Source organism: Chionomys nivalis, chromosome 12, assembly GCF_950005125.1.
Source record: "Chionomys nivalis chromosome 12, mChiNiv1.1, whole genome shotgun sequence".
NCBI lineage: Eukaryota > Metazoa > Chordata > Mammalia > Rodentia > Cricetidae > Chionomys > Chionomys nivalis.
Window position 1 is genome coordinate 71,910,812 of NC_080097.1, and position 12,948 is coordinate 71,923,759.

The 12,948-nt window shown below is 41.8% G+C and overlaps 1 protein-coding gene across 2 annotated transcripts in view; it reads left to right on the plus strand.

Moving 5' to 3' along the window:
* Anxa7 (annexin A7) overlaps positions 1–3,275 on the plus strand; it is a 29,635-nt gene extending 26,360 nt beyond the window's left edge. For both annotated transcript variants that reach the window (XM_057786441.1, XM_057786442.1), the window contains 2 exons: positions 1,543–1,655; positions 2,849–3,275. In XM_057786441.1, the coding sequence (XP_057642424.1) occupies positions 1,543–1,655; positions 2,849–2,971 (236 nt within the window). In that variant the 3' untranslated portion in view covers positions 2,972–3,275. The remainder of the gene's footprint in view (positions 1–1,542; positions 1,656–2,848) is intronic.
* Positions 3,276–12,948: the final 9,673 nt, after the last annotated feature.

The following is a 12,948-nucleotide window of genomic DNA, read 5'->3' on the forward strand; positions in this document are numbered from 1 at the left end:
CCCTAGAATCTGCTTAGGCAGAAACCGAGTAAACCCTATATTTTATGTACAGTCCTCTAAATATCGATGGTGTAATCAGATGAATATTTTGTTTGTTTGCTTGAGAGTATTTGCTTTGTTTGTATATCTTTATTAAGCACTGCACGAAGACCTCGTGTATTGTAGTTCTTCCTCTTAACAAATGAGGAAGCCCTAAGGAACTACCAGTACTACCCCAAGACATGGTTTTTTAGTTAGTTAATTTATTTATTTATTGAGACAGGGTCTTACTGTGTAAGCCAGGTTGACCTTGAATTCGCAAAGATCCACCTGCCTCTACCTCCTGAGTGTATCTCCATATATAGCACACAAAACATTGTTTTGAGTCCTCAGAACACACATCCAAGTTCTTAACACAGTGAGACTCTTTGGAGTTAATGTGTTTGTGGTGATCTGACACCTCATTGTGTGGGAATTCTGTCCTCACGGGATCTACAGAAATAAGGAGAGTATTACAAACTCCTTATTACAGCGATGGAGTGTCTGAAAATGTTAGTGTAATGAACATGGCTAATGTGGCAATCACGTACAATGTGTACCCTCTGCCATCTGTGGGAACTCACTTTGCTAAGTGATTTTCCAGTGACTCACAGTTCCAAATGCTGTTTTCAAATCTTTGTCAATCTGTTTTCTCTTTTATGCTGTTTTCAAATCTTTGTCAATCTGTTTTCTCTTTTTTTTTTTTTTTTTTTTTTTTGGTTTTTCGAGACAGGGTTTCTCTGTAGCTTTGGAGCCTGTCCTGGAACTCCCTTTGTAGACCAGGCTGGCCTCGAACTCACAGAGATCCGCCTGCCTCTGCCTCCTGAGTGCTGGGATTAAAGGCGTGCGCCACCACCGCCCGGCAATCTGTTTTCTCTTAGATGATACTCATAGTTTTTTCTCAGCCAAATGACAGTCGTCTTTGTGTGTATATGGTGCTAGGAATTGAACCTAGGGACTTACACATGCTAGAGAAGTACTCTACCACTGAGCCGTCGTGTGTGATATGTATGTTACAGACTATGCATGTCATGGCACACGTATGGAGACTAGTAGATATTTTGGTGGAGTCAGTTCTAGCTTCCACCTTTAGGTGCTTTGCATTTAGGGGACTGAACTCAGGCAACTGGGCTTTTACAAGTGCTTTTCCTGCTCTAGCTGGCCCTCAAAAATATACTCTTAATGTAAAGAATTCAGATTTTTGTTATTTCTTTTAATAAGCTATTACTTAATCTGGGACACACTTACTAAAGATCTTCATACTAGAAAATGTAAAGAATCTACATCAGTGCATCTATAACGAGAAAATAGATTTATCAGCTTGAGTGAATCCTCTAGAAATGAAAGTTGCCTGTCTGATTCAGCTACAAAGGTTGATACATGCTGAGAAAAAACGAGGGGTAGAAGACCATTCACACTCTTCTTATTTCTGTGTAAAAAATAACCACAAACAGGCTTCAACGAATGCACAGAGGTAGGCTGGCTGGTCATGCCGGCCTCCTCTGAAGCATGTCTGCCTTGCAGTGCAGTGCGCCCTAAACCGCCCCGCCTTCTTTGCTGAGCGACTCTACTGTTCCATGAAAGGCGCTGGCACAGATGACTCCACCCTGGTCAGGATCGTGGTCACTCGCAGTGAGGTGAGACAAGATGGCACTTTCTCTGTCAGACTGAAGAATCAATGTTCATGATTATAAAACCCTTAGGAATGACATGTCCTCCATGTGAGGGAGGTTTTCAGTAACATTAGCCCCTCAGTGAAGACAGCAAAAAAAGTTTTCCTACTTGAAAAGGCCGGTGAGGAATACAGGTTTATGGGAAATTGCAAGGTGTGTTTGTTTGTTTGTGGTCTCATTAGATTGCCTAGGCTGGCTAGGACTACAGGATGCACCATTGTGTCTGTCTTGCTTTTGTAGCTTTGGAGCCTGGCCTGGAACTAGCTTTGTAGACCAGGCTGGCCTCGAACTCACAGAGATCCGCCTGCCTCTGCCTCCCGAGTGCTGGGATTAAAGGTGTGCGCCACCACCGCCCGGCATGACTGCATAATTTTTTTTTTGTTTGTTTTTTGTTTTTTTGTTTTTCGAGACAGGGTTTCTCTGTGGTTTTGGAGCCTGTCCTGGAACTAGCTCTTGTAGACCAGGCTGTTCTCGAACTCACAGAGATCCGCCTGCCTCTGCCTCCCAAGTGCTGGGATTAAAGGCGTGCGCCACCACCGCCCGGCTTTGACTGCATAATTTTAAGACTGAGTAACAACCCATGTTGACTGATGTTCATCTGTTTATACGTACTTGGTTTGCTTCTGCGTTTTGTGTTTTGTAAATGACGCTGCTATGAGCGTGGTGTGCACTGATCCCTTCAAGTTCCTGCTACTTTATTTGGGGGTTTAGCAAGAAATGGTGTTGCTGGGTGATACTGTAATTCTGTAGATCCCTTTTTAAATCACTGTACTGTTTTCCACAGCAACTACTGCATGTTACACTCCCACCAGGAATGGACAAGTGTTTTCATTTTTGGCATCCTTACCACCACTTACTGTATTACACATTTTTGTAAAGGGTTACACATTTTGTCATCCAGGGTTTTCTAAAGCAGCAAATGAGATCTTTCCTGATAGCGTAAGCAAAGGTGGCCTCAGCATTGCTCATTGGGTGTTTATCCTTTCCCATTCTGATTATTGTGGTATTATTACACAAATAAATGCACTGGTCTACAGAGTAAGTTCCAGCGAGGGTTTTACACAAAGAAACCCTGTCTCAAAAAAGCAAAATGAAACCCAACAACAAAAATGCATTTTCTTTGAACAGATTTTTTTCTGACCTACCATTTCTTACAGATTGACCTTGTTCAGATAAAGCAGATGTTCACCCAGATGTATCAGAAGACACTAAGCACCATGATTGCCAGTGACACAAGCGGGGACTACAGAAAGCTGCTGCTGGCCATCGTTGGTCAGTGAGAGGGATTTTGGTTTCTTTAATGAATGAAGCTATTCTGAGCTTAGCCTTGCAAGCAATGAGACCTGCATGCAGAAATGTCAGCACCACTTAACCGGAGTAGCTTTTTACTAAAGATTGTGTCAGGGTAACATGCTTGGTTTACACACATTGTTACTGCCTTAATTCCAATATTCTTTTTTTCTTTGTATATCCAATCAGTGTAAAAGCCATATCAATGACGTAGTAATTTTGTGCCATTTGTAAAGCTTTATTCTCACTGCTTTTGTTTTAATCGGGATTTAAAATTGAATAAAAATCACAGCAATCTAATTCTGTGTAATGTTAAAATGTTCATTACCTGTAGTTCAAAAACTGAGAGAATGAGAATGGTATTTTTTTTTTTTTTTTTTTTTTTTTTGGTTTTTCGAGACAGGGTTTCTCTGTGGTTTTGGAACCTGTCCTGGAACTCCCTTTGTAGACCAGGCTGGCCTCGAACTCACAGAGATTCGCCTGCCTCTGCCTCCCGAGTCCTGGGATTAAAGGCATGCGCCACCACTGCCCGGCCAGAGAATGGTATTTTTTAAAACTGATGCTGGTCTGGTTTGATTTCAGAGCATAATTTTCAGCTCAGGAACATAAGTACTTAGAAGCCACAGTAAGTCCTATCTGACGGCTGAGGTTCCCTGGTACAGGTGGAGTGTCTCAGCTTCAGCTAGCAGTATTGAAGAGCTTTAGAGCCGCCTGATGTCCACTCAGATAAGACAGTTTGTCTGGGAAATCTCTTAACTCTGGAGATTTTGCAAATTTCACTGGTATTCTTGAGACTCCTTTTCTATCCCAAGGCCAGCTGTTAGGAGTGATTCCCACTGCATGGGAGGAGTGCCTTGAACACCACACAGCTCTGATGGTGGTGACCCGTGCAAGGCTGGCTTCTAAGCTGCTGAGACCCCAGATGTTACGTTATCTCAGTAACCAGAATGTTCCTGAGGCTCTCGGGAGCTTAGCTGAAGCACAGGAAAGCTGCCTCCCCCTCCACAGCGCAGTCACTTCAGCCCTAATAGAATCATTTCTGTGTTCCTGCCTGATCGCGGTGGATGAGGAGCAGAGCTAGTGCCATTCTGTCTAATAGTCACAGGGAAAAGCACCTCAATTATGTAGGCCTCTGTTTTCCTTCCCATCTTTTTAAGAAAGATTTTTTTTTTTTTTCGAGACAGGGTTTCTCTGTGGCTTTGGAGCCTGTCCTGGAAGTAGCTCTGTAGACCAGGCTGGTCTCGAACTCACAGAGATCCGTCTGCCTCTGCCTCCCGAGTGCTGGGATTAAAGGCGTGCGCCACCATCGCCCGGCAAGAAAGATTTTATATATGTGTGTTTGCCTGTGTACATGTACATACAGCCACTGCATACATTGCCAGCAGAAACCCTGGAACAGGTTACAGATGCTTGTGAGCTGTCCTGTGAGTGCTGACTCCTAAAACTTCCTCTGCATGACCAACATCTTTGAAATTTTTATTTTACGAGCTTATTAGACTGGAAAAGTGGAAAGCTATGGTCTGATCTTTAAGATAAATGTTTAAGCAATAAGTTTGGCCCAATAACTTTACAGAAACAGTAAAATGGTATAATACTTTTTAAAAACCACAGTTCTTTTGACCTAGAGTGGTAATTGTAATTTGAATCTTTTAAAGAAAATTACTTATTCTTTATGTGTATAATCATTCATATATATGTCTGTACACCTGTCAAGCCTGGGGTCTGAGGAGTCCAAAAGGGGGCAGCAGATACCCTGAAAATGGAGGTACAGATGGTTGTGAGCTGCCATGTGGATACTGGGAATTGAAGCCAGGTCCTCTGGAAGAGCAAGCAGTGCACTTGACCACTGAGCCATCTCTCAGCACCAAGTTTGTTTGCTTGTTTTTCCTCATTTGTGTATTTTGTTTTTAAAGACAGTCTTGTTTCATAGTCGTGACTGGCTTTGAATTTGGAATCTTCCTGTCTTAACCCTTTTATGTTCTGGGATTGTAGGCATATACTACCATATCTAGCCCCTAAGCTTAGTTGACATGTAATTGACAAAATTTAAATTTGCTTAATTTAAGCCTCACAGTATGATCTTTGGTAGAACTAATCTTGTGTAGTGTCTTCCATAATCAAATTCAAACTGTCATACACACACACACACACACATATATATATAGAGAGAGATGAAACCATTTACGTTTCAAGTGTGAGATGATACATTATTATAAATTATACTCACCACATTTCCAGAACTTAAAGTTGATAGCTTATACCCTTGAACATCTCCCATTTTCATGGTCTTTGCCCCGGTAACCATCAGTCTGTTAATATGAGTTCAACTATTTTATATTCCACATACTTGTGATATAAATGACTGACTTATTTAGCATTTTTGTTTTTGTGCTTGTTTGTTTTGAGACCGGGTATTATAGTGAGTCTTGGATGGCCTGGAACTTGCGGTATAGACTAGGCTGCCCCGGCAGCCTCTGCCTCCCTACTGCTGGGTTTGAAGTTGGGCATCACCATGCTCAGCTCATCTGCATTGTTGTAAATGGTAGGATTTCCTGTCCCTTTTCAAAGTCTGAATATTTCATCATGTGTTTACATATCACAATTGTGTGTGTATACACGTATACAGTCATGTAAGTGTCTTACATAGCACAACATGTAGAAGTCAGAAGACATCTTTGTTTTGAGGCAGTTCCTTTTTTTAACTGCTATGCAGCTTCTAGCTGACTCAATTTCAAGAGATTCTTCCATGTCCACTTCCCATCTTTCCATGGGAGCACTGGGATTATGAACTCTTGTGACTCGAACTCAGATCTTTACATTTAGACACAAGCACCTGTGTCATTCTTGTCCCTGCTAGACCTCTAGATGAGCAAATCACTTCACCAAGCTAGACTTGGTAGACTTGAGTGTTCTTTACCACATTGGATTTTCTTGGCAACCTTGTTCAAAATCTGTTGGTCACAATGGTTAAGTGCGTATTTCTTAACTCTCAGTTCATTTCCTTTGCTCTGTACTGTCTGTCCTTAAGCCTGGATTAATTAATGCCTTTTAGACCAGCACTTTTATTATTGTGAAATGGGAAGCGTGAGTCCTCTTGTTAATTTCTGACAAAGTCAGCAGTGGTTTTTAAAAAAGGTTTATCTTATGTTTCAAATTGTGTGTGTGTGTGTGTGTGTCTTTGTGTGGGTATGTGCACATGGGTGTAGGTGCCCTGGAGCTGGAGTCATAGACTCGGGACTGCTTGTCAGTTGTGATTTTGATAGCAATTGCTTAGACCTGTCCATTTCCTTCCAGCTATTCTGCTAGTTCAGTGTGGAGGCCACGCCGGTAGGATAGTGTATACTTGGAATGCACAAGAAGCATCTGGCTATGTAGCCTTAGCTAATGTGGAACTTGCTAGCATACCCAGCTGAGAATTTATTTTTTTCAAGACAGGGATTCTCTGTGTAGCTTTGGAACCTGTCCTGGAACTAGCTCTCATAAACCAGGCTGGCCTCGAATTCACTGCCTGCCTCTGCCTCCCGAGTGCTGGGATTAAAAGTGTGCACCACCACTGTCCGGTCTCGGCTGAGAATTTTAAAAGATTTATTTTTCACTTTTACCTTTGCCTGAGTATAGACACTCAGAGGCTAGAAGAGGTCCTTGGATCACTTGATGCTGCAGCTACAGGCAGTTGTACGGCCCATGCGGGTTCTGGGAGTCAAACTTGGGTCTTCTAGCACAGCAGGAAGGGCACCTTTTGTTGTTGTTGTTTTTCGAGACAGAGTTTGACTGTATAGCCCTGGTTGTCCTGGAACTTTCTCTGTAGACCAGGCTGACCTTGAACTCTCAGAAAGTCCCCTATCTGCCTCCTCAGTGCTGGAATTAAAAAGGTGTGTGCCACCTGCTCTCTGCCACAGGCGGGGCTAACTGCTGAATCCTAGAGTAAGCATTTAAGATACAGACATTTTGAGAAAAGGCCTAAGTTATTAACTTACTTTTGAAGGGAAGACTTTTATATTGTCCAGGCTAGCCTGAAACACCCGCTCAAGCGATCCTTCCTTCTGCATCAGCCTCCCGATTAGCTGGAACTAGAGGTGAGAGCCTGGGCATCCTTTAAAATGACGTGTGTTCACACATATATTTAGTAAAGGCTTTCTTCTTTTCTTTTTGGTTTTTGTGTTTGTTTGGTTGTTATTTTGGCCTGGTCTCACTGGACTTTTTAACAAAAGTTCCTTTTAATTTTATTGTTCGCGTGCGTGCGTGCGTGTGTGTGTGTCTGTTGGTATATTGAAATCAAAAGTCGAGAAATTAAAATCGAAGGGTGGAAAGCTGCACTTTCACCCAAACTTGCAAAGGGAAGAAAAAAAAACCAAACCAAACACAGTACTCAAGAGGCGTGGTTTTCAAAGCGAGAAAAACAAGTTCTCGCGAGAGCTGGCCGGTTGCTATAGTTACAGAAAACATAACCAGCTCTGCCTCAGGTAAGACAGCACCTCCCTTTCTTCCTGGCCAAGGCCAGGTTGAAACTCCCGTGCTACCAAGGACTCTCCCTCCCTCCCAGCCCAGCTGCGCCCACCATCCCCCGCCTCACCCAGAATGCAGGCACAGCTCCAAGGTCACGCTTGCTCAGTGGGAGGTGGTCCTACTTCTGGGACTGTGGAGCCAGTTCAGTGAAGTGCTTGAGACTCTTGTATGCCTAGCACCGTGAGAAAAGCCAATGTTTAAAGTGAATGAATAGCTTTGGTATCTGTCTTAGAAAGGACAGAAGAAAAACAAATGGGAAATCAAAGAATGCGAAGGTTCCAAAGTGATAATGCGTACACAGTGGGGAGTGGGGGGCCCAGCCCAAGCCAGATCATAGATGGGAGATGTTGACCGCGGTGCTGAGGCTGGAGCCGGAAGTAGTAATACAGCTGTGTATTCCTCTGCCTTGATCTCGATTTATTCTCACATTCTGATCCAAACATAGTGAAGTATTTGATTTGCTTTTTGATCTATTTGACCCTTTTGCAGTCTTTTCCTTCTGCCTTCGTATTAAGCCATTCTTTTAGATCCGGGTGGCCTCCCATGAGGAGATTTTCCTGGTATGCCCTACACACATGCCTTCTCAGACCCGGTTAGGTCCCAGCTTCACGCGTCCCTGCTCAGTGATGGCCTGGTAAGATAACAAATTGTCTGAAACTGTTTCCTTATCTCCTGTATGGCATATAGAAAGGCTTTAGTGGTACCAAGTCATAATGGAAAGTTAGTTTGCTCAATCCTCTGCTAGGGTACAGTCACCAAGCTGATCCCTCCTGGTCTATTTGTATGTCTCTTCCTCAGTAGACTTTAAATTCCTAAGGAATTTAAAGGGCTTATATAGTCTCCTATCCTCAGCAGTTACGCCTGTCCCTAACTTAATAAAGTTTGCTCCATTAATGATTTTGACAGAAATGGAATGAATTGGATAAAAAGGAATCAAAGAGACTCAAAGTCGTGTGCTAGTCTAGCACGGGGAGTACTAATTTACCAGAAGGGGCTGACACAAAAAGGCATTCCTTTTGTGTCATACGTTTGGTAAGGAAATTGCCAGTGCCACTGAGGCCCTGAAAGCGCCTGGAAGCATATGGGTGCAGCAGAGAAACGGGGCTCTGAGGCAGCTCCCAGCCTGAGGAAGTCTGAAGGCTGCAAAGGCTGTCCTCTTTTTAGATCACCCACCCCAGACAGATGTGGAGCACTCTGTCCTCACAGCTGACTTTTTCTTTTGCCTTTAAATTTATTTAAATTTAAATTTATTTTCAGTATAAAATATATAAAATTTCAGTATAAAATATGAAATTTCAGTATGAAACAATGGATTTCCTTATGACAGATCCATCTGTCTGTCACTGTACTTAGGTTCCCTCCACTGTCCCTGTAGGCCCTGACTCATCCCTTCCACTCTCACCCCAAAATACTTACATGTCTGCTTGGTTGCTTGCTTGGTTGCTTGGTTGCTTGGTTGCTTGGTTGCTTGGTTGCTTGCTTGCTTGGTTGCTTGCTTGCTTGCTTGCTTGCTTGCTTGCTTGCTTCCTTCCTTCCTTCCTTCCTTCCTCTCTTTCTTTCTTTTGCCAATAAAACTTTTTTTTTTTTTTTTTTGGTTTTTCGAGACAGGGTTTCTCTGTGGCTTTGGAGCCTGTCCTGGAACTAGCTCTTGTAGACCAGGCTGATCTCGAACTCACAGAGATCCGCCTGCCTCTGCCTCCCGAGTGCTGGGATTAAAGGCGTGTGCCACCATCGCCCGGCCTGCCAATAAAACTTTTAATGATTATAAAAACCATTAACATAATCTTGGTAAATTGATCAGGAGAACTATTTATGTATTTTGCTTTAATACAATACACTGGGCAGAATAATTTTCTATTTTTTTCCTTTTTTCTCATTTTTTATTAAATTTTTAAAAAAGAAATACCAATCCAAATTCCCACTCCCTCCTCTCCTCCCATTCCTTCCACACACCCTCCCACTCCCCCTCTAATCCTCAGAGAGGGTAAGGCACTTTGCTTTGTGGAAGGTCCAAGGCTCTCCCTACTACATCTAGGATGACCAAGGTATCATCCAAAGAGAATAGGATCCCAAAAGGCTGTACATGCAGTAAGGACAAATCCCAGTGCCACTGCCAGTGTCCCCTCAGTCTGCCCCAACCATACAACTGTCAACCACATTCAGAGGGACTAGTTTGGTCCTATGCTTGTTCCTTCCTAGTCCAGCTGGAGTTGGTGAGCTCTCATTAGCTCAGGTAAACTTTTCAGTGGATGAACCCTTCATGGTCTTGACCTCCTTGCTCATATTCTCATTCCTTCTCTTCAACTGGACCTTGGGAGCTCAGTCCAGTGCTCCGATGCGGGTCTCTGCCTCTGTTTTCATCTGTTATTGGTTGAAGGTTCTATGCTGATATTTAAGATATTCATCAGTCTGACTACTGGGCAAGGCCAGTTTGGGCACCCTCTCCTTTATTGCTTAGGGTCTTAGCTGGGGTCATCCTTGTGGACTGCTTGAAATTTTTCTTGCTAACCCCATATTGGCTCCCTCAATCAAGATATCTCTTTCCTTGCTCTCATATCTGTCCTTCCTCCATCTCGACTATCTCATTCCCTCAAGTTCTCCTCAACCCTCCCCTTCTCCCTTCCTGTTCCCCTTCTCCCCTTCCTTCTACCCCCTGCCCCCATGTTCCCAATTTTGTCAGGCGGTCTTGTGTGTTTCCAATTTCCAGGTGGGTCTATATATGTTTATCTTTGGGTTCACCTTGTTATTTAGCTTCTCTGGGATCATAAACTATATGGGCTCAAGGTCCTTTGTTTATAGCTAGTACCTACTTATGATACTACATACCATATTCATTTTTTGGGGTCTGTTACCTCACTCAGGATAGTGTTTTCTAATTTCATCCATTTGCATGCAAAATTCAAGATGTTATTGTTTTTTTACTGCTGAGTAGTACTCTTATGTGTAAATGTGCCACACTCTCTTTATCCGTTCTTCAGTTGAAGAATATCTAGGTTGTTTCCAGGTTCTGGCTATTACAAATAATACTGCTATGAACAGAGTTGAACAAATGCTTTTGTAGTATGATTGAGCATCTTTTGGGTATATTCCCAAGAGTGGTATTACTGGATCCTGAGGTAGGTTGATTCCCAGTTTTTTGAGAAATCACCATACTGATTTCCAAATTGGTTGTCCAAGTTTTTTTTTTTTTTTTTTTTTTTTTTTTTTTTTGGTTTTTCGAGACAGGGTTTCTCTGTGGTTTTGGAGCCTGCCCTGGAACTCACTCTTGTAGACCAGGCTGGTCTCGAACTCACAGAGATCCGCCTGCCTCTGCTTCCCGAGTTCTGGGATTAAAGGCGTGCGCCACCACTGCCTGGCTGGTTGTCCAAGTTTGCATTCCCATCAGCAATGAATGAGTGTTTCCTCTCTGGCATAAGCTATCATTAGTGTTTTTGATCTTAGCCATCTGACAGGCATAAGATGGTATCTCAGAGTTGTTTTGATTTGCATTTCCTTGATAGCTAAGGAAGTTGAACATTTCCTTAAGTATCTTTTGGCCATTTAAAATTCCTCTCTTGAGAAATCTCTGTTTAGTTCAGTACCTCATTTTTAAATTGGGTTCTTTAGAATTTTAATGTCTAATTCTTGAGTTTTTTATATATTTTGGAGATCACTCCTTTTTATGATGTGGGGTTGGTGAAGATCTTTTCCCATTCAGTAGGATGCCTTTTTGTCTTATTGACAGTGTCCTTTGCTTTACAGAAGCTTTTCAGTTTCAGGAGGTCCCATTTACTTATTGTTGCTCTCAGTGTCTGTGCTACTGGGGTTATATTTAGGAAGTGGTCTCCTGTGTTCATGCATTGAAGGTTACTTCCCACTTTCTCCTCTATCAGTTTCTGTGTGGTCAGACTGATATTGAGGTCTTTAATCCATTTGGACTTGAGTTTTGTGCATGGTGATAGATATGGATCTATTTTCATTCTTCTACATGTTGACATCCAGTTATGCCAGCACCATTTGTTGAAGATGTTTTTTTTTTTCCATTGTATAAGTTTAGCTTCTTTGTCAAAAATAAGGTGTTCATAGGTGTGTGGATTAATATCTGGGTCTTCAACTCGATTCCATTGGTCAACATCTCTGTTTTTATGCCAAGACCAAGCTGTTTTCATTACTGTAGCTCTGTAATAGAATTTGAAGTCAGGAATTGTGATGCCTCCAGGAGTTCCTTTATTGCACAGGATTGTTTTGGCTATCCTGGTTTTTTTTGTTTTTCCATATGAAGTTGATTATTGTTCTTTCAAGGTCTGTGAAGAATTGTGTTGGGATTTTGATGGGGATTGCATTGAATATAGATTGCTTTTGGTAGAATTGCCATTCTTTACTATGTTGATCCTATCCAAGAACATGGGAGATCTTTCCATTTTCTGTTATCTTCTTCAATTTCTTTCTTCAGAGACTTAAAGTTCTTGTCATATAGGTCTTTCACTTCCTTGGTTAGTGTTACCCCAAGATATTTTATGTTATTTGTGGCTATTGTGAAAGGTGATGTTTCTCTGATTTTCCTCTCAGCTTCTTTATCCTTTGTGTATAGGAGGGCTACTGATTTTTTTGAGTTGATCTTGTGTCCTGCCACATCCCTGAAGGTGTTTATCAGCTGTAGGAGTTCTCTGGTAGAGTTTTTGGGGTCACTTATGTACAATATCATATTATCTACAAATAATGAAAGTTTGACTTCTTCCTTTCCAATTTGAATCCAGTTGATCTCCTTTTGTTGTCTATTGCTATTGCTAGAACTTCAAGAACTGTTTTGAAGAGATATGGTGAGAGTGGACAGCTTTGGTTTGTTCCTGATTTTAGTGGAATCACTTTGAGTTTCTCTCCATTCAATTTGACGTTAGCTGTCAGTTTGCTATATATTGATTTTATTATATTTAGATATGATTCTTATATCCCTAATTTTTCTAAGACCTTTATCATGAAGGGGTGTTGGATTTTGTCAAATGCTTTTTCAGCATCTAATGAAATGATCATGTGGTTTTTTCTTTCAGTTTATTTATATGATAGATTACATTGATAGGTTTTCATATGTTGAACCAGCCCTGCATCTCTGGGATGAAGGCTACTTGATCATGATGGATGATTTTTTTGATGTTATTGGAATCAGTTTGCCAGTATTTTATTGAGAATTTTTGCATCCATGTTCATGAGTGAGATTGGTCTGTAATTCTCTTTCTTGGTCGAGTCTTTGTGTGTTTTTGATATCAGGGTAACTATAGCTTCATAAAAAGAGTTTGTCAAAGTTCCTTCTGTTTTTATCTTGTGGAACACTTTGAGGAGTATAGATATTAGCTCTTCTTGGAAGCTCTGGTAGAATTCTGCACTAAAATCATCCAGCCCTGGGCTTGTTTTGCGTGGGAGGTTTTTGATGACAGCTTCTATTTCTCTGCAGCTTATGGGTCTATTTAAATTGCTCATCTGGTCT